Source organism: Fusarium flagelliforme (assembly GCF_020744385.1).
Source record: "Fusarium flagelliforme strain FIESC 12 MPI-CAGE-AA-0113 chromosome Unknown B0J16scaffold_3, whole genome shotgun sequence".
NCBI lineage: Eukaryota > Fungi > Ascomycota > Sordariomycetes > Hypocreales > Nectriaceae > Fusarium > Fusarium flagelliforme.
The window spans coordinates 4,365,660-4,388,844 of NW_025763505.1; the positions used below are offsets into that span (position 1 = coordinate 4,365,660).

Genomic DNA, 23,185 nt, shown 5'->3' on the forward strand with positions numbered 1-23,185 from the left:
ATATAGGCACTCAAAAGTAACGTATATAGACATGAAGGTTTTTAAAACGAGTGTTTTCCCGTAGTCGTCCTAGCCCCAGGTATCTTTATCCTAAAATGCTGCGCTTGTAAATGAATGTCCTGCCGCCCAGTCTTGATATGTACCCAAATGTTCCTATATGTTCTCCAAACCCAGAAACGCCGCTCTGCAAGTACATCACCCAAGTTCATCTATTTGGTTTGTCCCATATCTTCTTCACTCTCCTTAAACATACTCTTACGAATCGGGCTTGCTGAAGCCTTGGCTGTAAGATAGTCCCTGCCGGGGGCCTCGTCGGCAGTGGGAGGAGAAATTGGAACAGGGGACACTGCTGTGTCAAGAGGAGGTGACGAGGGTGTGGGCTCTGCGGGAGGAGAAGGAAGAATATCCGCCGTCATACCAGGAAACGGCGGCGAAGGCATGCTACCATCGTCGGTCCTGGGACTTACAGGGCTGGTAAAATGTCGAAGCGCAGAAGCGTCACCTTCAGAAATACCAGATACGTCGGATGCCACGCGAGGTGGCTTGCCACTGTTTTCTGTCACCCCAGATACATCAGATGTCATACGAGTATGGCCAGGATGGCCGGCGGTAGGAGAGTCAGGCTGGGACATCTGTGGTCCAGTCGACCTAGAAATGGTGCTTGCATGCTCAGGACCGAAAGAGTACGAGTTGCTGGAGGGGTTGGACATGGACTGAGTTTTGTTATCGGAAGCGAAATGAGAGTACTTCTGTATAATATCAATGGGAGAGAGGCCTGTGTCGTGGAGCTCAGTTGGCCGTGATGTATCTGGGCTGATTAGTTTCATTCCATCGATCTGAGAGGGTGCTTGTAACTTACCAGGCATCTCATGGATCTGAGTGTCAGCTACCTCAGCAGGGGACGATGTGTGAGCACGAACGACCGCCGGGGAGGGTGACAGCCCAGCAGCTTGTACGGTAGAGGCCATCTCGGTGCCCGGACTTGCAGGGGTCTCATCAGTAGTGACTGTAGGAGCCTTCTCGTTATTTTGACCTCGAATCCATGATCGGATTCGTGACTCTGGGTTCTCAGTTCCATAGTCGCTAGTGCGGTTCTTGAAGATCTTGCGACGACGCCAGAGGCAAAAGACGACCAAGATACCAGTGACAAGCATAAGGCCAAGAACGACACCCAAAACTGGCGCAACCCACTTTGGGAGGCCCGAGCCGCCGCTATCGCTTCCACTGTTGTCACTACCACTGGGGTTGTCGATTTTAGGTCTTCCTGTAGAAACGGCTTTGTTGTAGGGCCAGTATTCTTTGATCTTCTTCGTATCGTATTCTGTGCCAAAGATGTCTTTAAGAGCTGAAGTCGACCAGCCATCCGCAGGGGCAGTCATTGTTGCGCCGCCTGCAGCGTCACCTCCAATCTCTGACTGAATCTTCTCGTGAACGCCATAGTCGCTGTATTCATTAGGGTCATATCCTTCCAACCATTCTCCACTGGTGACATTGAAGTTAACCACTGGACCTTTGTCAAGGCAAGTGATTGAGGTTCCTGCAAGGGGAGTGTAGCCGCCAAAGACCATCATTTGGTCAGGGTATGGCATGAAGCATTTATGTCCAGCGCGAGCATGGATTGATTTCCCCTCATTGATCTTGATCCATGTGAAAGAAGGTAGCGAGAGCACCCAGACATCATCACTAAAGGGGTCTTTCACATTGATGCCGTCGAAACCGCCGTAGTAGAAGATGTTGAAGCTTGAACGGTCGGAAGCCGTGGCCACCACGGCGCATCCTCGTGTTCGTGCCCCGGGACCGTCCTTGGTTTCTTGTTGATACCACTTATTCTTATCGATGTCGTAAATATCAATGAACTGCATAAATTCGGGGCTCTGCTTCTTCTGTTGTCAAAGTTTATGTCAGCTATACAGCGCAGTATGTCAGTTGCGATGTTGCTTACACTTTCTGCCTCGTTTGCAGATTTGCCACTCCTTCCCGCCCATTGGGGATAAACAACGCCGCCCAAGACGACAAGAATACCCTTCTTGCCCACAGGAACCCAGACGACTTCTGCATTAGCACGACCTTTGACTTTCTCCAGTGTTGTGTTGGACCATGTTTCGTAGAATTGCTCTTCTAGGTTCAAGGTGATCAAGGTATCAGAGACGTTGGTTGCCTTCTTATCCGGGTCATTCGTAAAGAACTCTCCTTTCGACGGCGATCGCAAGCCAGAGAAGTAGAATGCGAGATTCTCTGATGGCACGTTCGCAGCTCCTCCATAGGCAACATATCGAGTGACGGCCTTGTCCAGCTTTTTGTCAACAAAACTTGGCTTCCATGTTGGTTTATCTGGCCCATACTGATAGGCCTGATATCCCAGAACCTCGTCCTTGGGGGGAGATTCGTATAGGTCGCTGTTTTCTAGAAGATCACCGCCGTAGAGGAAGAACTCTGCGTCGTTACCGAGAAGGGCGCCATCGACAAAGTTGGGTGCAGCGCCATTGCTGTTACCCGAACCTCCACGAGCTTTGGACATGGCTGGTTTGTCTAGAAGAATGCCAGTCACGTTGGTAGTTGAGTTAAAGGGAGTGCTCATGTTGAAATTGAGGATGATTCCAGCATTGTTGCCTTCTATGGTCAGTCATTGCAACATGGATATGAGATACTTCGGCCTACCTGAATCAAGGCCTGTGACTGTTTTCCCATCATTCAATTTGGCATACCATGTAATATCGCCGCCATCAAGATAAACCATATCGCGGATTATGATTGCTAATTGAATATTAGAAACGACCTTCATCCATTCAAAGGACGCCATGCTTACCTCTTGGCTGCTGCCATGTGCATATTCCAGTACTGACCTGGCCATCCTGCCAGTTATCAAACTGAGCAGCAGCTGGACCTATGGCCGCCGTCAAGAACGCCCACGGCGCAGCGTTTCTCAACATCATAACTGCGATGGTTGATTTCCAAGTAGGTGTCACAGAGTAGACGTTTGAGGGAAACTGGGGTAGCGGACTGCTATACTAGACCATTGCTTATTCTGTATCCTAAAGGCTTTCCCAATAATCGGCAGGCAGGCCGAATACCCGCTGAGAGGCAAATTCAAACGAATGACAAGGCTGGTATAAGAAGGTAGGAAATCTCTATTGAACAAAGAAACAGTCTCGGTCTAGAATCAAGGATCGCTGAAGCGTCCAAGCGGCCTGGTAACCGGCGAGTTTGTGCAAATGTACAAATAGCGGCAAGGATAAGTGAACCAGGTGTCAAGGCAAAATGATTGCAAGATGGGAAAGAAACGGCGCGGACGAGAATCCAAAACGGTCAGCAAGACCTGTCAGACTCACTGCAAAAGCGCCAAATAACCGTACAGTATTCGCCGTTAAGCAAACGTTCGCCACCGGGAGCAGTCGAGATCGAACAAGATGGGAATAGGGCTGAGGGATCAGCTGTTCTTCTTGTCAAGCCAGCACATTTGTCGACAAGGGAATTCTAAGTACCATCAATCATCATCCATGTAGCTCGGTGGATTCTCATTCGTCGAGGGATACCACCTTGCTGCGATGTAGCATGCCCTGCAGCATTGTTGTGGTTACGGTTACGCTTTTGGCTGATGCTGCTCTGAAGAGACATGGTATTTGACAGGGATAACTTCCATGTGTCTGCTCAGCCTCAATCTTAGAGAACATGTTCTTACCAGCTATTCCGAAACAAGCCTGATTAAGCTGTTGAAGTTGGAGAAGGGTTCATCCACTTCAGGCATGGAAGTTTTCAGGCAGCGGTGACGAGTGGGTATCGCTTTCTTAACGGCTGACTTTGAGGAGTTTTCTTTCTAGACCTATGGGCTTGGGGATCAGCCTTGAACTAAGCCAGGGTGATGAGATGGTTCGGAAGCCCCATTCAGTTCTCACTGCACCAGTTGCAGAGAAAATCAGCCAAGAAAGTACGCGTGGTGAAGTATCTTGCGAACAAAGAATCAGTGGCCATGGCTGAGAATCAGACGAACCGACAATAGGCTGTTGGCGGTAGAGTCGTCTCACAGACCAACAGCCACAACCGCCATGTGGCCCAGGAAGTTGGGATTCTCACGATCTCGCATAAAGTTCCTTTCTGATCGGGCTAATTAGTCGGATTACGCTCGGAAAAGACGTCTTCTGATTGTCTTTTCTCTTCATCGTGACGGGATACGGATGGGGACATGACCGAACGGGATAACTGGCTCCTTCTAGTAAGAAATGTCAGATTCGCAAGAGCAAGCCCAAAAGTGCCATCCGTTGAAGGACGAGTGAAAAAGGACTTTGGAAGGCTGGGGTTGTTCAGATTGGAGAGGCATGGTCGATCTTACCACCCACATCCCTGCCAAAAATAAGCACTGGCACACATGTCGGGAGGAGATAATGTAACGATACCACACCCTCGGACTTTCTCTCCGTGGGACCAAGGAGAAAGGCCCATGAAAAGTCCTCCATTCGCACATAAAATCCATATTATTTGCGCTACAAGGATGTCCTCTTTTTAGACTCTCCATCAAGGGTGCGTTGTCATCCTCCGAGGTGTCTTGGTCCGCTGCAATTCGGACGCATCTCATCGTGGCCCCCACAAGCCATGATGAATCAAAAGTCGCGCAGGTGAGACTGGATGTCTGTAGGTAGGCACTTTATTCGCGTTCGAGGCAGTATGAAGCGAGGGCGAGCTGTTTGGTTATTGAAGTGGACGTGAGTAAATGAGTGTGGATTTGAGAACAAAGAAAAGGATGTTGGATGATCAGGTCAATTATGTCATTGAAGTCGGCGAAGGACCATATCTGATCCGAGCACCATGTTGACCGGTCCGGTTTGCGGTTGCCGTTTACGTTGGAAAAAGCAGAAGGCAGGTAGGTAGGCTGGGCAACTCAACTCTGTCTGCCTGCCTTCCTTCCTTCCCATGGAAGTGAGACCTCGAATAAGGCTCGGCATGCGGGCTATAGCGGGGCTCAGGGTCGACCCAGTGGGGAGAGTAAGCTTTGGTGGGCCAGCTAAGCAGTATGCACCCAAGCTTCCACGCCTCGTGCTTACATCGACCGACCGACTTCTAGAGTCAGGTACGCGAGTGCCTAGTACGAAATTTGCATTGGTACTTTAGTTGTTGTTTTCTTTCTTGTTAGAGAGTAGAATTGGTTTGCAAGATATGAGAGTTGGCAGGTAAAACTGTAACAAAGGAAGATCTTGTCGATCTCGGATCTGATAGAGTGTCAATGTTTCGAGTCTCCACTCACTCCCGCTTCGCAGGGCTGGATCGAAGCAAAAAATCTCGTCATGGGTTGGTTCGCTTTGTTTATGCTGCGACCAATCATAGCTCGAATGGCCCTGAGAGCATCAGGCTGTGGCGCCCTCCTTCCCGCCCGTTTCACTGTAAGCCACCAACTTTAGTGTCGGAAGGTAGGAGCCTCCTCCTCTTTCCTCGACTTCACTCGACTTGGTTGCTCGAGTTTGAGGCCACTTCCACTTCCACTTTTCTTTGACATCCACCATCAGAAAAGCATGTCTTTGTGTGTTGCACTTGTTTTGTCTTATTGTTTATGCAACAGCCAATGACTCGCTCAACAGCAATGCGAGTGGTTAATAACTTGCACTTTCTATACGGGAAATCACGATCTCTCTACACCCAAATATGTTCGATGTCCTCTGGGACCCGGCTTTGAATTAGCCACAGCATCAATGGCGCACATCATACAGCAAGTCGGAGACTGTGGTACCGCATTGTCTATTATTATCCCAGCAGCATATCTCTCTTTACTTTTGCGTTGTCAATGTTACAATGTTACGCGTCAACTCTTTCTTGGCTTTTGGGCTCAGATCTGGAGTAGCCTCACCGTTCAATTGCTGCACTTCCCAAGCAATTTACCTCCTAGACCATGTTAGCATGTCACATCTTCGGTCCCGTAGTCTATCATGTGGTGGACCGAGTCAGCAAGAACCCTGTGGGTTACTGTGATATGCTGTGATATTTTCACTTCTCCGCCCCTTCGCGGCCCGTAGCCATGGGCCGAAGAGGATGAGATGCGCGATAATGGACTCAATCGCCCCCAACGTTAAGGCGCCAGGACAGGGACCATTTCCAAGTGGATTTTCAAAGGCCGTGCTGCTTGCTGAATTGGGGCATATTCCAACGGACTTACCCCTGTCAGACCCCTGCCTTCAACCATGTTCAATATGCATTGTTGCTCATGCTACCTCGCTCGAAGTAAGCCGGCTCAGTTGAGGTACCCACAACTCGTCCAGAACTTTTAGTTCAAGCGTTGTACATCTGGCCGAGGGTGTCTTTCGTGAAATCCCTTTGTCTAAGTCGTCTGCTCAATCCGGAATTCCTTTAACCTGGGCTTATGCTTAGCCATTGAGTTTGATTACCTTCTTACTCATTCACCTTCATCACCGACTCAAGATCCTGGTGGTTGGGTTCTATTCAGGAATGACCCGCAACCTAGCTCTTACAACTGCTCACCTGTCGTGTAAACACGCTGAAGTGGCTTATCCGAGAAGGGATTAACTCTAATTTCGGATGTTATTGTAAGTGGTGTCGAGTCTCGAGGCACTCTCCGCGGATACTCTCCGTTACTCAGCCCCCAATATTCGTCTTGGCTTCTTATCATATATCTATCTGAACATTGCTTTTGAATCCTCTGTCTCATGTCTTCTAACGTTTGAATCAAGAAGAGTAGGACCTTGACGTTCGTTTTACCACACTCGCTACCTAGCTCTTGCGAGCTTCACGCTGGTATCACTCGCTCCTAGCACTACCGCTTGCTATGCGCTTCTCACTATTGCTCAGCGTCCTAGGCGCTGCAGCTGTCGAGATTCCTGCCCAAAAAGGCGACAATGGACTATATCGAAGGAGCGAATCCGCAACCATACAGCCTGTTGCTGCTGCGAACACCGAAGCCCCAGTCCAAGATGGTTATGCCGTCAATTCTCCTGTAGTTCAGACATACGGAGCTGATACCGAGCCGGAAACATCACTGGCGCAGGCACCGCAAGTCACCCAGTCTGTTTCGAACGAAGAGGACGACAAGAAGGACGACAAGAAGCAGGAGGACACCAGTGTTGCTGTGCCCGAATCAAATGATGCGGCCACTGAGACAAGTCCAAAGATGATTTACAACATCGAATGCTCATGCCATCAGCCCGCACCTCAACCGACTATTACTGGAGGATATTCTGTTGATCCTCCAGTTCAAGTTACTACCAGTCAGCCTACAGTGGTTCCTTACCCGCCTCCTGCGCCCGTTACCACTACTTCTACTACTGAAGACGCTCCACCAAGTTCAACAAGCCCAACTCCTGAGCCTGTGCCCACGACTAGCGAGAGTGTAGTGCCTTATCCTCCGCCGGGTTATACATATGGGCCTCCCCCTGATCCTCCAACTACTACCAGCGTGGTTCCTACGTTGCCTGATACAACTACCGAAACACCGCTGCCTCCTACTACCGAAACACCGCTGCCTCCTACTACCGAAACACCGCTGCCTCCTACTACCGAGACACCGCTGCCTCCTACTACCACAAGTCCGCCCCCTACCGATACTGGCTGGTGAGTTGTCATTGATCGATCGAAACTCTGTCACTAATTTAATTTAAGCTCTCCCGGCTATCCTGTTACCATCACCAAGACTGAGACTGTTACTTCCAAGGTCATTGAAACTGTCGTCTCCACCAAGACTATCGTTCGGAAGTTCACTTCAACTGTCACTTCCAAGATCGTGGAGACTGTCACCGAGACACAAAGTGTAGAAACAGTAACCGAAACTCAGACTGCAGTAACAATAACCGAGACCCAAACCGCAGAAACGGTAACAGAAACTCAGACCGCGGTTACAGTGACCGAAACACAGTCTGCAGAAACTGTAACGGAAACTCAGACTGCATCAGTAGTGACCGAGACGGTCACTAAGACGGTAATTGAGGGCACCACCTTGGTGCAGACTCAGCCTGGAACGACATATGTGGAGACGCTACCAGGAACTACCGTGATTCGAACTGAACCAGGCGAGACGATTATCCAGACTCTACCTCCAGTCACAATCACTGAGCCAGGAGTTACAATCACTGAAGATGGAGGTACAGTTACGGTACCTGGTCCTACCGTTACCGAAGCAGGAACAACTATCACTGAACCTGGAACTACTGTAACGCTGCCCCAGGAGACTGTCACTGAGGCCGGAACAACTGTTACTCTGCCTGAGAAGACTGTAACAGAGCCTGGAAGTACCGTGACTGAAGCTGGAACCACTATTACTCTTCCCGAAGTCACAGTCACCAGACCTGGAAGCACGGTAACGGAAGCTGGAGCAACTGTAACCCTACCTGAAAGGACTGTCACAGAACCCGGCAGCACTGTCACCGAAGCTGGAACAACCGTTACGCTACCTGAACAAACTGTTACAGAACCTGGCAGTACTGTCACAGAAGCTGGAACAACCGTTACTGAGGCTGGTACAACTATCACCAGGCCTGGACTAACAGTCACTGGTACTGTCACCATTCCAGGAAGCAGGATCACAGTTACTGAGACCGGAGAAGATGAGACAGTGACCGTTCCCAAGACTATCATCCAGGCTGGCGAAGACAGAACAGTGGTGAGAACTGTTACTCTTCCAGGCCAGGAAACAATCGTGACAGTGTCTGGCGAAGAGCAAACCATCACAGTTCCTGGGGAGCGCACTGTTGTGACTGTGCCTGGAGAGCAGGCCACCGTAACGGTCGAGTCAGTTGTTACTGAGCGACTTCCTGCAGAGACGGTGACCCTCACCAAAGATGGAGAGACTGTTATAACAGTGGTCCCCGGCCCAACAACTGTCTACACTACCACCTTGACCATCGGCCAGACTGTGCAACTTCCTCCAACCACAGTTACTGCCACTCCCGGGCGCATCACTCTGTGCCCCAAGCCTACTGGTAGATCTGCGCCGCTCGACCCTGATTCGGACCTCACGTTTGGCTGCAAGCCTGGATACGTCTGCAATCCTCCTAAGCCATCCTGGTGCAACTTCTGGTCCGAGCCACCTTCTAAGGACTATCTGTGCGAGCCTCAGTACTGTATCAAGGCCCCGAAGCTCAAGAAGCCCAAGTGGCGTAAGAACGAGACCGAATACTATCCACGAGCTCCTGGATACTTCGATCTTAACCCCGAGGCTTTTGGTCTTTCTTACGATATCTTCGAGAAGCAAGTCTATGAGAAGACTGTCAGTGGCGAGCTCACAACCTTCACGACTGGTAACTGGGCCTCTCAGACAACATTGAGTGACTGGCCTGATGCTACTACTTCCGTAGCAGAGAACTATGACTACGTTCCTAGCAACAACCAGCGACGTGGACTGCACCTGCTGGAGACGAGAGACGTCACCCCGGCCATTTGTTTCGACGATTGCAACGGAGCTTTCAGAATTGCCCAATCCGTTGGAAAGTCAGACAAACTTTGCGACAATGGTTCCTCATTCCGTAAAAGTTACGGCGTGTGTCGAGAGTGCATTGGTGATAACACTGAGGAGACCAAGAAAACCGAGCGAGACTACGTCGTGCCCCAGTTCCAGCAGTTCACCGAGTACTGTGATGGCAAGGATACTACAAGTGCTACTACAGCCGCATCTGGGCCCGAATCCCAGGTCACTGGAACTCCTGACGTGGAGACCAAGACTCAGGTCGAGGCTACCTCAGGTGGATTTGCTCCCATCACCACGGAAGATGATTCTGATGCTCAGTCGACCGATGAAGCTGCCAAGCCTACTTCTGCGGAAGAAGAGAACACCACAGCTCAGCCTGAGCCTACTTCCAATGCCCGTGCCACTACAAAGGAATCTGAACCTGTTACCACAGAGGAGCCTGAGCCTATCACCACAGAAGACTCTGAGCCTGTTTCCACAGACGAAGCTGAGCCTATCAGCACGGAAGAATTAGAGCCTAGTTTGACCGCCGATGGATCGTCTTCAGATAGATCGCAACCAACCACATCTGGAGCCGCTGCTGAAGAGACAGCCGAGACAACTGAAAGACCCGAAGCAACGGAGACTGAAACAGCAGCTGATGAGGTATCGACCGACGGGTCTGAAAACTCTGCAGCTGGTGAGTCCACCACTTTGCCTTTTAGTACCAAGAATGTCGTGACTGTTACATCAACGCGTGAAGATTCTCCTGAGACTGATGTCGTTTCTACCATCACAGAAACAGGTTCAAGAACTGCTCAGACCAAGGGCGTCGAAACAGACTCTTCAAAGACTGGTTCAGACGAAGTTACTGCAACAGAGGCCGCCACTGGAACAGAGACTGCCACTGATGCAGAGGCTGCTACTGAGACCGACGGTTCCAGTGCAACTGAGACAGATGATTCCGAGACTGCCTCAGCGACGGACAGTTCTGGAGACGTCACTGAGACCACGATCACAGCCACCCGCTCTGGTAAGGCTGATGCTACCGAAACCGAGACAGAATCGGGAGCTGCCGCAACGGAATCCTCAGAAACAGAGACTCCCGATGATTCTACTGCTTCAACCGAGACCCGGTCACGACTCGAGACACGTACTTCAACTGGCACCGCCGACGAAACCGCAGCACCTTCAACCGTCGAAGCTGCTGCTTCTCGCTTGACAGCCAGCTTTGCTACTTTCATCGCTCTTCTGTCGATGCTAGTGATCCTCATTTAACCTTCAACAACAACCACCTTTTACTTCACTTTTCACGACACTCATTACGATAATGTCTATTCGACAACGACTACATGTTTATGTTTACGCTTCATAGAAACTCAGTGCACATACTTTTAGGGAAGGATGACTTTACAAATTTGGATATTTGGCTTTTTGCCGCGACATTCTTTTGGCGCATGATGGGAAGGCATATAGAATCAGCATTGAGATACCAGACACTCCTTGACGTATATACCACGGGAACGAGCGAGAATATTGATTGTTTTGGATTGGAGACTTTGGGGCCACGAGGGGCCAGCTTTAATACCATGGGGAAAGAAGAATCAAGTAGCATGTGGAAGAAAATTGATTATTGTTCTGTCGCCGCCGTTTTGGCGAGTCGAGCCCTGCAATTTGGCCTGTCCTGTCCCAAGCATTGTGGTGATGGTATAGTATGATACATGTAGAGCACAATCGCCCGCAGTATTAGGGTACGATATAACAAAGGAAACATTTTGAAGACATCGTGATTTCGTCTCGAATCGTGCAACATCCGGCTCCGCTACCAGGCGCACCGGAAAGACATGTCTTGGACCTTGTCAGTTGAAAGCAACATATCTTAGCGGTAAAAACACTCACTTTTGGTTTTATGTTTTACTCTTTTTTGGCGGTGTTTGTTTACCAGTCGCTCATTCCAAGTTCTTTTCGTCTTATGTAAAGAGGCTCGTCCAAGTTGCCTGCTTCGAGGGTCTCGAGATACGCAACCTCTGCATCAACAGTCGATCGACGGCGAGGAAAGATGACCCAGACATTGGGAACAGGGACAGTGAAGAAAGATAAGCCGAGCATCGTGAAGCTGTGATAATTTGGATCAGTGTACGTTGTGGCGTTTGAGTAGAGGCAAAGACGGCTCTGTATGTGAAGATACTCAGAACCATCTCCAAATCCGCGTTCCAGAAAACATTCCCATCATGGCTATTTATCTGTCAAAATTTTCCCCAGTCCAGAATCTCACAGCTGGTTTCTCACAAACGCCTCCATCTTCAAAGATCCCAAAGCCCCATCGCCATGCTCACGATCTCAGACGGATTAGGCAAAGGACGAAACCCTTAAGGGTTCTGGGCTTTTAGGTTGGAATGCAGGGGATCGTGGCGTTCGAGACAAGATGATCTCCACAGCTTGCTCTAGAATAGGAGCTAGTCCTCTCGGGATAGCTTCGTTTTGGAGATTTGGAATGCTGAGTGGTGCAAGTCCATTGGTTAAAGCTCGTAGTGCAGAGTCAATCTTGCAGAGATCGTCGGTAGCTTTGACGTAGCTCCTTGATACTGGTTCCTGAAGAACGTCGTCGATCTCTAGAAATGTGACGACACTGGCGGCTGAATTCAGAATTCGATAACGGGAATATGACATAGGAAGCTGTGTTTGCTCAAACAGCAAAAGCCTTGTTCTCTCTCTTTCATTCATTAATAACAAATCCAGTATATAGAGAAATTCATCATTACCAACGCCGTCATTCCTGAGCTTTGTTCATGCACATCACATCTCGTTTCATCAAAAGCAGAGTCTGTATCTATCCGGCTTTTTTCGAACCATTTGCCTCCCATCCGTCATTCAGGTCTTCAGTCATGTCTCATTCCACAACCAGTCCCTCGAGCACGTGCATGGCCCTTGTGCCTTCACTTTCGAACCGGTTGACTATTGACTCGCACTCGTGCTTAAGCTGCTTCTCAGCCTGTGCAGCGTTGTGGTAGATCCACTCTTGCACTGTCATTTGCTTCTCAGGTGATGACAAAGTCTGGCCCTGCTTAAGGAATCGATCCAGCCCGTTCTCCTTATAGTCCTTAGGTGGTGTTCCGAACACGGCGTCGAGATCCAACTCCGTCCATGGGGTGGTACTGCGAAGTCCGGCAATTACGTTGCGCTTGGATGGTGAAAGCTTTGAGGGAGAGACGCGGGTAGGTGTAGTCACCGCAGGTGGCAATGCCACTCTCTTGGGGTTGATAGTGGCTGATGGTCTTGATGAGGGTGGCTCGTTCTCAGCATCTGAGGCCTGGGGTGATTGGGAAGGTGAGATGGCTGCTTGTCGAGCTGAGGTGGCCGGGGAAGTGGCTCTTCCAGGTGTAGAGGGCGGGTTGGTCAGATGAGCTGCGCTGGCAGGTGGTGATGAAGGCACAGGTTCTGGGGTGGGCGATTGTTGAGCGGGCTGCTCGTCTTGGGGTTCCTCCGACGCATAAATCTCGACATCTTCTTCCATGCGATCTTCCACAGGCTGAGAGAACGGTTGGGTCGACTCTTGACTATTTGCCATTTCCATCGACTTTCGAGCTTCCAACGACTTCTTAGATGGGCGACCACGACCGCGTTTAGGAGCTGCCTCACTCAATTGACTCTCATTAGGCCCGACAGAAGGCCGGGACGCCAATGAAGCCTTTGAAGGTCGACCACGGCCGCGCTTTACGGGCGGTTGTTCAGGAGCTTCCTCGGCCTCTGCTGGAGCTTCCACCAGCTCGAGGTCATCGATTGAAGCCCGTGAGGCCAGGGATGCTTTAGATGGACGTCCTCGGCCTCGCTTACCAGTGCTCAGGCGAGCAGCTCCTGACTTCTTAACAACAGTGTCAGTGCTGGCAATGCTATCGTTGTGGGTTGACTCGTCCACTTGAGCATGTGCCTCTGATTGAGCAATTTCTTGCTCAGTCTCTTCGGCTTGTGTTTGCTCGAGCTCAGCTTCATCTTCCTCGGGTTCTGGTGCTGCTTTGGTCTTCTTCGATTTGGACTGTTTTGACACTTTTCGTGTACCGGCCTTTCGGCCTTTCTTTGGAACTTCTAGTTCTTGAGGCTCAGCTTCGGGCTCGGGCTCGGTTTCCGCCTCTTGCTCTGGTTGCGGCTCGTCTTCAAGCTCAGGCTCAGGCTCATTAACCTCCATCTCAGCTTGCAAGGCCTTGAGATCATCATCGATCTCGTCCTCATCTGGCACGACAGGCTCAGGGTTCAGCATAGCATAGTCTCGTGAATACTCTTGCTGCTCGGCCCTAGCCATAGAAGACTTCGATCTCTTTTCTTTCTTCTGGCGTCTTTCGGAATCAGAATCGAAGGTCAATTCCTCATCTTCAGTGAATTGGTTCTCAAGATCCGCCTCTAGTTGTCGCTCGATCTCATCATCGTCTGGGAACGATCCGGGAGTTGCTTCGTAGCCCGTTGAAACCACCTCTTCTGTAATAGATGTTGTAGAAATGTCGTGCGATGATTTGGCTGTCGGCTTTCGGGTCGTCTTCTTCTTGCCGCCCTTCTTTGGGGCAGGGGCTTCGGCCATATCAGAGTCTTCATCTTGTACTACCGTAGACTCATTGATGGCGCTCCTTGCGCGCTTCTTGCCTGGTGGCGCATCCGAGATAGCCATGCTCACTTCTTCTATCGCTGAGCTGTCTCGCTTCTTTCCCCGAGAAAGCTTGGATGGCTCTTCATCTTGTAGAGATGTCTCGAGATCCTCAGCTGGAGCTTCTTTCTTCGCCTTTGTTTTTCGACCCTTGGTAGTCGCTTTACGCGCTTTTGTCTTCTTGCCGCCTGTTGCGGTCGAGCTCGTTGTCATAACACTGTCATCGATAGCGGCTGTTGACTCGTTCATTGAAGGCGCTTCTGAAGCAGCGACGGACTGGACAGACAAGCGCGATGTTTTGGAAGCGCGTGCGGCTTTGGATTTACTCGACTTCTTCGCTTGTAGTAGAATGAAGAATGGGCAGTTGGGGGATCGGTTGTAGTGCTCGTCACTGTGCTATGTTAGTTGGTGCCGTAGTTATAACACTTGCAATACTCACAGAGGCTTGTCGCCAGGTTCCCAGCCGTCCAGCGCAAGTTGGCAGTAGGTACAGGTGGCCATATCATCCGATTCTTCAGTCGGTGTGTATTTCCAGCCTGCATCAACTAGCTGCTTGGTTTTGCACTTCCATCCCTTTTTGCCCTCGTGGGGCCATCTGCCAGCAAAAGTCGCCTTTCGAGCTTCCTTCATGTATGGCTGGTCGGGGTCCTGTTGCGCATAATCTCCCACATCGGATTCTATCGCGGCAACGACTGCCCAACCGCATTCGGGAGCATGCTTCAAATGCTCGTCAAGAGGGTCGTCGTTGGCTTCCCAGCCGTCGAGGCCCTTGTGACATAGGAAACATTGAGCATTGTCGGGGTTTTCTGGTGTTGGGTTGAAGAAAAGACCAGCGCGAGCAAGCTACGAGATTGTTAGCTGTTGTTGCAATTGGCGTGAAGACGGTAGCATACGCTATCGGGTGTAATGGACTTGTGAGGCCAGTTGAGAGCTTTGGTGCTTCGTCCACTTGCTGCAGATCCTCGCTTTTTGGAGTTCTTCTGGAAAGACGCCAATCGGCTCTCGTAGGTGATATATTGGTCGGTAATGTCGTCGAAAGACATGGTTGTAGATTCGATGCGCGTGAAAGCGCGGTCAAGGGTAAAGGTCTTTAATCAAGACGCGATGCGTCGGCAAAAGATCCAAGTTGGAGAACAGAGTCGCAACGAAGCAAGAGAATAAATAAAATGGAAATCAAGAAATGATGGCGCTCATGACAGGATTGGTATCCGCTGAAGCAAATTCGAGTGCGCAAGTCGTACCAAAAGGTATCTTACCTTTTTACCTTGAGGTATAATGTAAACAGTTTGTTGTTGTGGAAGGAATTCGTGATACTCGCTTGCTGCGACGGGACGGAATTGATCAAGCAAAAGAAGCGGTCGAAGGGTGGGCCCTGGCGCGTTTGTTTACTTTGGTGGGTCGGCCAACCCCAGAGATCCAAACATGGATTGAGGGACGGGGACTCAGCACTCTTACCCCCAGAGAATATTACGTATAAACACGATAACCAAGTGTCTAACGAGAGGAGATTTCGATTGTTTTGACAAGGGTTACTTCGAGTTGCCCGAATTATTCTCGGTTAGCTATTATTAGCAATGGGCCTCAAAGTCTACACTGCCTACCTACCCATGTAGTATGTAGGTATTATCTCACAGCTACAGCTCACAGGACTGTAAATCATAATATCATATGATGTATATTCCTCTTTTATAACACAGATACTCATCTACAGCTTGCCTGCAGCTTTCAGTCCTCGCTCACCGTCAACCAAAACACACCATCCCTCATGACCTCGGCCACCATCTCCAGCAACTACAGCTTCGAAAGTGCCTGGGGCATTGGCAAAGTTGAGAACAGCATCATCAAAACTGCCAGGCTGTAGCCAAACAGATGGAATACCCTTCTCCTTAGCTTCCTGGAGCACTTTAAGAGTTGCTGCTGGGGGCGTGATGACCGAAAGAGAAGTCTGAGTAGGGTTTGAGAGTGCTGACACATTAGGAACAGTAGGATGGTCCTTGTTCAGCGCATTGATCGACTCTGAGCCCGGGTTGATGGGAGTGACAGGCAGGTCATGATGAAGGTACCAGGCAAAGACTACGAGAGGTCATGATGAGTGAAACGTGGTTCCATATATGAAGGAACAGGTAGGTCTTACCGCGATGTCCAAATTTAGCAGGGTTAGAGCTGGCGCCTGCAACTGCATAAGCAGATGAAGCAAAGAATTTGCGGACAGTAGCTTCAGTTGCCATTTTGAAGAAGTTGTAGGTGCTTCTGCGTATTCTGATGTTGCAAGAAGATATGTTCTGCCGAGGGTAAAGGTGTCGGCTGCGGGGCTTTACCAAAGACGCCATATGCTGCAGCCATGGCTTGTGTTGCATTACAACTCCGCGGCGTAAAAGCACTTGTAAATCACGATATATTGTGAGCATCAACGAATTGAAGATTCGCCATCATGTGAAGAGTCATCATTATTATGAATAACATTTCTCATCGAGCAACTATTAGTTTGGAAACAAGCACCCTCATTAGCACTGGGGGCGTGAATGATCCAGCCGTTGAGAAACGTTTCCGTTATACATGCTTCTGAACGCTTCAGGAGTGTAACGCGGCTCTCAACTCTTTTCTGATTGATTGGTTCTCTCCAGACGTTGTCAACGTTCACAGGATGTGGCTTTGCAGCCAATAATGTCAAATATATGCTGGCTTGGGCAAATCTCCAGGGTAAGTCATGCACCACTTGTTACCATTCGACACCAGAATAGCTGCAAGACTTTGATAAGCGATTAGGATCTACGAGAAGTTTCAATATGTTCTGTCTTGGTATTGGTTTAATTGATATCAGATGGCTAAAGTGACTGAAACAAGAGCGACTAGATCTAGAGGATACGTCTATGAAACTCGGCTCATGAAAAGAAATTAAGCGAGTCTCATAACATGACGTCGATGAAAGTGCAATAGGATGTTCCAAGCATCAATTCTATGCGTTCAAGGCAAAGAGATTGCGAATAGAGAACGGACGCTAGTTCTAATATTGCAGAGAGAGCATAGTTTATGCTGCTGGTGACATGTGATAAATAAATAAAGCCTGCCTATACAGTCTGTTCACACAAGCAGAATGGAACAAAAAAGAAAAAGGAATGATAGGTGTAGAAAGAAGCGGTAAACATGCTCTGCTTTATTAGCATCGTGCCACGACTCTCAATCTTGTATGTCGTGTGTAGGCTTATCATGAGAGAAAGTCATCATGATACTTCAGCCAACGCCATGGTGACATTCATAGAGATGTCACTGCAAGAGTTGGGATTTGTGCAAAAATATCTAACCAATGTTTCACGGTAATACTGTACATAATTCTCAATGCGATGGTTAAAGGGGCCTTGCATTATTTACTCCAGTTTCAATAGTTTCACCGCCAAAGACGTTAGTGTAAACTTGACAAAATAGAGTGAGTAGTGGGTACCGTCAATAGAGAGGAGTCTATTCTGTCTACGATGACATGGCTCAAGTTGACCCATGAAATGACCCCGTTGCCCCGTCAGTCTCTGGCAAAAGACACCAGGGAGGCCAGAGCGTGGAGAGCAAATGCACATGGAATGCAATCTTGGCTCCTCTTTTCTGTCCTTTCCATCTTACAACCTCTCAACACCATTTTTCTGATCATAGAAACTATCTTGAAAGACAATTATTTCTGTTTGTTGCGTTACCAACTCAACCAGCCACACTACAACCACTACAACCCCTCCAAATTAACCTAAAAATGGTGAGTGAGCTCCAGTTGCCCCGGACACCCCTTAATTCGCATGCGTAAACAATGCACCCCGCCTTCTGATTCGACGGATTGAGTCGAAATCGCCCAAATAGTTGGCAGTTGGTTTTGTTTGCCATCAGATCGCGCGGCACAAAGTCTTGGTTTTCCTCATCTTGCATCCTTCTGCATCTTCTTGATAACCACAACATTCGCATTCGCATCGCATCGCAAACTTGACATATACAACTCAACCACCCCACAAAGCAATCATGTCTAACAACAAGTTCGAATCGCAGGCTTCTACCAACTACAAGGAGGCTTTTGCCCTGTTCGACAAGCGCGGAAACGGCCGTGTCACTGTTGACAGCCTCGGTGATCTTCTGCGCGCCTGTGGCCAGAACCCTACCCTTGCTGAGATTCAGGATCTCGAGAAGAATGTTGGTGGCGAATGTGAGTAGACCTCTGCGACGACGAATACTGCCATGTTTACTGACTCTTTCTGGTGCAGTCGACTTCGAGACATTCCAGCGCGTGCTGAACCGCCCCGGTGGTTTCCGCGACCCCGGCGAGCCTGAGGAATATTGCCGTGGTTTCCAAGTGTTTGATAAGGATATGACGGGTTTCATCGGCGTCGGCCAACTCAAGTACATCTTGACAAACTTGGGCGAGAAGATGACCGATGAGGAGGTCGATGAGCTCCTCAAGGCTGTTGACACCAGCTCAGGCCAGGTCAACTACACTGGTACGTACAATTCCACAGGAATAGCAATTCGAGCAGCGGCTAACAACACACCAACAGACCTTGTGCGAACCATTCTCGCCAACTAAATACAATACTGTAAAGATAGGGGCGGGATAGGTTATGCATCTGCGTTGACGGACCGGCGTTTGCTTGTTTGATTATGGATATGGATGGAATCGGTTATGGATACGCCGAAATGATGAATTATTGCTGCCATTGTGCGGAGCACTAGCATGTCTGGATTTCTGGTAGATAATTGGGAGGCGAGTAGGGAGTTATTAAATGAAGCTCTATGTGTCTCTTGACTGTGTATGGTTCGATTTGGTTCTGGTGGAGTTGTCATGGCAGCTGATACTGTGAGGTCACCAATAGCTTGTCTGAACAATTTGGCATTTAAACATGCTTGTTTTTGTCACAATTGATCTCTGGCACTGATTCACAATGACTATAATGCCATTGTTTTGATCGCCCATTATGCATGATTTCACTCTCTGACCCTCATTAGCCGCCGTGATCATGACACCGCATCCGATTGCCCCGCGATTTCGCTGGCTTTGAGCGGGTCCAGGTCCAGGTGGGAAGCTCTAAGCTGCACCTCTCAATAAACGCCCCATCTCGCCGCATCTTCAATAAACGCCTTCTCAACGCCTTTGACGCCTAGACACGGAATAATCGCATTAGTCTCGTGGAAAAAGACCCCTCTTTTGACTGCGAGTTGCCTCAATTCCGAGACTCGACCATCTTCAAACCAATCGGCTTACCTTCCAGGTAGCATTCACCTCATATATCCATCCCATCCCGTCCCGTCCCATCCCAACCATCCAAGCTGGACAAGCGTGCTTCCCGCCGGCCCCTCCTCCTCCTCCTACTCTCCCTCTTCTTCCTTCTTGTCGCCGTCACTCTGGCTTCCTCAAGAGCTTTCTCCCGCCTCGGCTCTCTTGCGAATCATTTCAGATTCCAAGCTCCAAGAACTATTCTATCAAGAAGACAGCTTGTGACAAGCAACATGGCTACTCCCGACAAGTATCGTAACCCTCCTCAGGCACCGCCTCTGTTCACCGCCACCCCCGACTCGATCGCTGCCGACACAAAGAAGCTCTGCGATGCTACCAAGGATGTCCTTGACTCTGTCGCGGCCAATGTCACCGCAGACAAGGCTTCATTCGCCAATGTCCTCGAGCCTATCCTCGTAGATGAGAACCTGGCTGCCACTCAGCGTCGCATCTTGACCTTCTACCACCATGTTTCAACAGACAAGGAGCTCCGTGATGCTTCTACCGAGTCCGAGAGAGTCTTCAACGACTTCGGTATCGAGTGTAACATGCGAGAGGATATCTTCAACGCTGTCGACGCAGCTTTCGCCAACCGAGCATCTCAAGACCTCACCAAGGAGCAGGCACACGTTCTCGAGAAGGAGAGGAATAAGTACATCCGAAACGGGCTTCGTCTACCTGCTGGACCTAAGCGAGACCGATTCAAGGAGATCCAGAAGCGCCTGAGCGAGCTTGAGATCAAGGGCCAGACAAACCTCAACGAGGAGAAGGGAGCTATCTGGTTCACTCCTGAGGAGCTTAAGGGAGTTCCTTCTGACGACATTGATGTCGACTCACTCGAGAAGGGTACCGGTGAGAACGAGGGCAAGGTTAAGCTCTCATTCAAGTACAACCATTACTTCCCGCTTATCAAGTATGCGATCGATGCCGATACCCGTCGCAAGTACACTATCGCGGAATCCAACAAGGTAAGACCCAATTCGTACTTTACTAATGGAAAAGACTAACCGAACTTGTAGGCCAACGTCAACGTTCCTATCTTCCAGGAGATCATTACCCTCCGAGATGAGGCCGCACGACTTCTCGGTTACGAGAACCACGCAGCTCTGCGCATTGAGGAGAAGATGGCCAAGAGCCCCGCCGCTGTTCGATCTTTCCTGGACGACCTTCGAACACGACTTGCCGAGGGTGGCGCCAAGGAGATTAACGCCCTCAAGGAGTACAAGAAGAAGGATTACGAGGAGCGTGGCCTCTCATTCGACGACAGCTTCTACATGTGGGACACATCATTCTACTCCCGAATCCAGAAGGAGAAGGAGTACAGTGTTGATGAGGCCAAGATCTCTCAGTACTTCCCCGTTGAGTCAACATTCGCTGGCATGCTGAAGATTTTCGAGGAGATCTTCGGGTTTGTCTTCGTTGAGCTTAAGCCTGAGGAGCGAGCCAGACTCAGCCCTACTGGCAAGGCCGAGGATATTGTTTGGCACGAGGATGTTCTGATTTACAGTGTCTGGGATGACGAGGCTTCAGGCTCTAGCTTCAACGGATACCTGTACCTTGACCTTCACCCTCGTGACAACAAGTACGGTCACAACGCCAACTTCAACCTGGAGCCTGGTTACGTCACTGAGGACGGCAAGAAGCACTACCCCGTTACTGCCCTTGTCTGCAACTTCAGCAAGCCAACCCCCAAGAAGCCTTCTCTGCTGAAGCACCACGAGGTTGTGACCCTGTTCCACGAGCTGGGTCATGGCATCCACGACTTGGCTGGACGCACCCGCTATAGCTACTTCCACGGAACCTCCACAGTGCTTGACTTTGTCGAGGCTCCCTCTCAAATGCTGGAGAACTGGTGCTGGACGCCTAGCGTGCTAAAGTCGCTCTCTAAGCACTGGGAGACACAGGAGCAAATCCCCGATGAGCTCATTGAGAAACTGGTTGCTACGAAGCGTCTCAACTCAGCTATTGGCGCACTTGGACAGCTTACTATTGGTCTGTTTGACATGACTGTGCACACTCCTGAGTCTCACGAAGCTGTCAAGAAGCTTAACGCTGGCCGAACCTGGAACGAGCTTCGACATGAGATTTCCGGCACCAAGGGTCCTGAGGACCTTGGAGAGGGATAGTAAGTATTTGCGCCAAGATTTGTTCGAATGATGAAGCTAACTCATTATTAGTGAATGGGGTAACCGACACGCTGGGATCGGCCACTTTATTGGCGGATATGATGCTGGTTACTACGGATACCTCTACTCTGAGGTGTTCTCGCTCGACATGTTCCACTCATTCTTCGCCAAGAACCCCATGGACGGTAAGGAGGGCCGACGATACCGCCACACCGTGCTTGAGAGAGGCGGAAGTATCCCTGAGATGGAATTCTTGAAGGAGTTCCTCGGCCGAGAGCCCAGCTCAGAAGCTTTCTACAAGGAGCTCGGACTCTCCTCATCTGCTTAGACAGATACAAGTTAACGTAGTAAAAGAAGACAGAAATGATTGAAATGATCAATTAGAACATGGGATCGGACTGTTATTGACGAACCACGTGTTGGCGTTGCACAATGATGATTACTAACTCCATCCCCCTAGACTATGCAGTGATATACGAGAAAGGAATCTCGTATCTTGCAGCCACCCGTACATAGATCCTGTTACCTGGGTCCCCCGAGCCCATGCCATGACCACACTCTAATGCTGTTGTAGATGCAGGGTTGGCTGCATAGCGTTGTGTAACTAGACATTATCGCCAGGTCACGGGTTACGAATATGAGGCTGTACTATTGGGGATGATATGCTGGGTTTGTGAGTTTATCGAATGCAATCAGCCGTTCACCTCCGGGAATAGGTAGTGATGCGGGTTTCCTTGCGGTAAGGTAATGTTATGAATTGTAGTTAAGCTTAAGTCGGTAGCCTTCTTCAAGGATTATGTCACTGAATAGCGAGGTATGGTTGAGTGAGTTAAGATGAACGCTTTAGCGGCCTGGGAGTCTTTTTTCAAAGCGGAGGATGTAATTACGGGTTCGAGCATGGAACTACTGCAAACTCTGGTCAAGATTTGACATCACTGATGGTAAGGAGGTTATTCGACAACACTCGGCGAGGAAGTCCAACTTGATGAACTATGGTTACATTGATGGGCTGTTTCTGGGATACTCGGTCAACTTCCCTACCTTCGCAGCAATGCAGCTTATCATCGCATCGTCCTTTCTTGTCGACATGTTATATCTGAGATGTCTTACACACTTATATCTAGTGAATACTTGGGTTATAGAAAGTGGCATCATCCCAAAGATCTCGAACGCAATCTTTGAAATCGGGGGGAAGTGAGATTCAAAAGCGGAACCGCATCTCCGTCCCCCAGTTTGATGTTGATTCTCTTAGATCCGGGGAAACCTTACAAACAAGCTGATTCTGGGGAAAGGCCATGGACAGTTCATTATCAGGAGATACAGAGTCGTTCGAGATGAAGAACGGCGGTAGATCTCCGTGTGGCTGATCCTTATGGCCGTCTTCATGAATAGTGTGCCTTGGTGATATTCTCATAGGCAGTTGGAGATGGCCGTCTTGGAGAAAGATAGCCAATGTCGTTCTCTAGATTTACCGGAGACTTTACCGGCAGCGACGGCGATGAGCGGGCTTCTGCCTCCGCGCTACTACCGTGCGGTTCATCAGACCACTCTAACTTCCCCCCATCCTTGAGGGGAGGGGAACCAGTAGCAGTAGATGCTTTCGTAAAGGGTGGGGGTAAACATCTGAGAATGACGCGGAGGTTGCCATTGCCTCTTCCTCTTGACATAGAAGAGGATGGATAAGGAAAAGAAAGTTTGAGTTTGTTAATGGATCTGCGGAGAAGGGTTAGGGACAGTTTGGAGCTATCATGGATGGCTTGCGCGGCGGAACGGGTAGTCTAAAATGGTGATTGCGGGGAAAGATGGGG

At 49.7% G+C, this 23,185-nt stretch overlaps 6 protein-coding genes across 6 annotated transcripts; 3 read left to right on the forward strand and 3 right to left on the reverse strand.

Annotated features, from left to right (window-relative positions):
• Positions 1-31: 31 nt before the first annotated feature.
• Positions 32-3,119, reverse strand: B0J16DRAFT_113031 (uncharacterized protein). The gene is made up of 5 exons (XM_046121480.1): positions 2,807-3,119; positions 2,659-2,754; positions 1,943-2,610; positions 860-1,883; positions 32-808 (listed from the first exon to the last, which is right to left on the reverse strand). Exons 1-5 carry the CDS (start codon positions 2,931-2,933, stop codon positions 210-212), a joined length of 2,514 nt encoding a protein of 837 aa, XP_045985257.1. The 5' UTR covers positions 2,934-3,119; the 3' UTR covers positions 32-209.
• A 3,388-nt stretch (positions 3,120-6,507) lies between these two features.
• On the forward strand, positions 6,508-7,396 carry B0J16DRAFT_303096 (uncharacterized protein; the record flags this gene model as incomplete). The annotated part of the gene is made up of 2 exons (XM_046124662.1): positions 6,508-6,527; positions 6,672-7,396. A coding segment is annotated over exon 2 (630 nt), but the record flags the coding sequence as incomplete, so codon positions are not given.
• A 4,673-nt stretch (positions 7,397-12,069) lies between these two features.
• B0J16DRAFT_339419 (uncharacterized protein) lies at positions 12,070-15,374 on the reverse strand. Its single transcript, XM_046127548.1, has 3 exons — positions 14,903-15,374; positions 14,449-14,852; positions 12,070-14,400 (listed from the first exon to the last, which is right to left on the reverse strand). Exons 1-3 carry the CDS (start codon positions 15,050-15,052, stop codon positions 12,267-12,269), a joined length of 2,688 nt encoding a protein of 895 aa, XP_045985259.1. The 5' UTR covers positions 15,053-15,374; the 3' UTR covers positions 12,070-12,266.
• A 241-nt stretch (positions 15,375-15,615) lies between these two features.
• Positions 15,616-16,308, reverse strand: B0J16DRAFT_413722 (CoA binding domain-containing protein). Its single transcript, XM_046133388.1, has 2 exons — positions 16,144-16,308; positions 15,616-16,082 (listed from the first exon to the last, which is right to left on the reverse strand). Exons 1-2 carry the CDS (start codon positions 16,235-16,237, stop codon positions 15,715-15,717), a joined length of 462 nt encoding a protein of 153 aa, XP_045985260.1. The 5' UTR covers positions 16,238-16,308; the 3' UTR covers positions 15,616-15,714.
• A 1,362-nt stretch (positions 16,309-17,670) lies between these two features.
• On the forward strand, positions 17,671-18,564 carry B0J16DRAFT_397340 (uncharacterized protein; the record flags this gene model as incomplete). The annotated part of the gene is made up of 3 exons (XM_046132311.1): positions 17,671-18,186; positions 18,245-18,478; positions 18,536-18,564. The coding sequence occupies exons 1-3, from the start codon at positions 18,006-18,008 to the stop codon at positions 18,562-18,564; spliced, it is 444 nt and encodes a 147-aa protein (XP_045985261.1). The 5' UTR covers positions 17,671-18,005.
• A 589-nt stretch (positions 18,565-19,153) lies between these two features.
• B0J16DRAFT_113067 (uncharacterized protein) lies at positions 19,154-21,784 on the forward strand. The gene is made up of 3 exons (XM_046121481.1): positions 19,154-20,219; positions 20,271-21,376; positions 21,429-21,784. Exons 1-3 carry the CDS (start codon positions 19,485-19,487, stop codon positions 21,703-21,705), a joined length of 2,118 nt encoding a protein of 705 aa, XP_045985262.1. The 5' UTR covers positions 19,154-19,484; the 3' UTR covers positions 21,706-21,784.
• Positions 21,785-23,185: the final 1,401 nt, after the last annotated feature.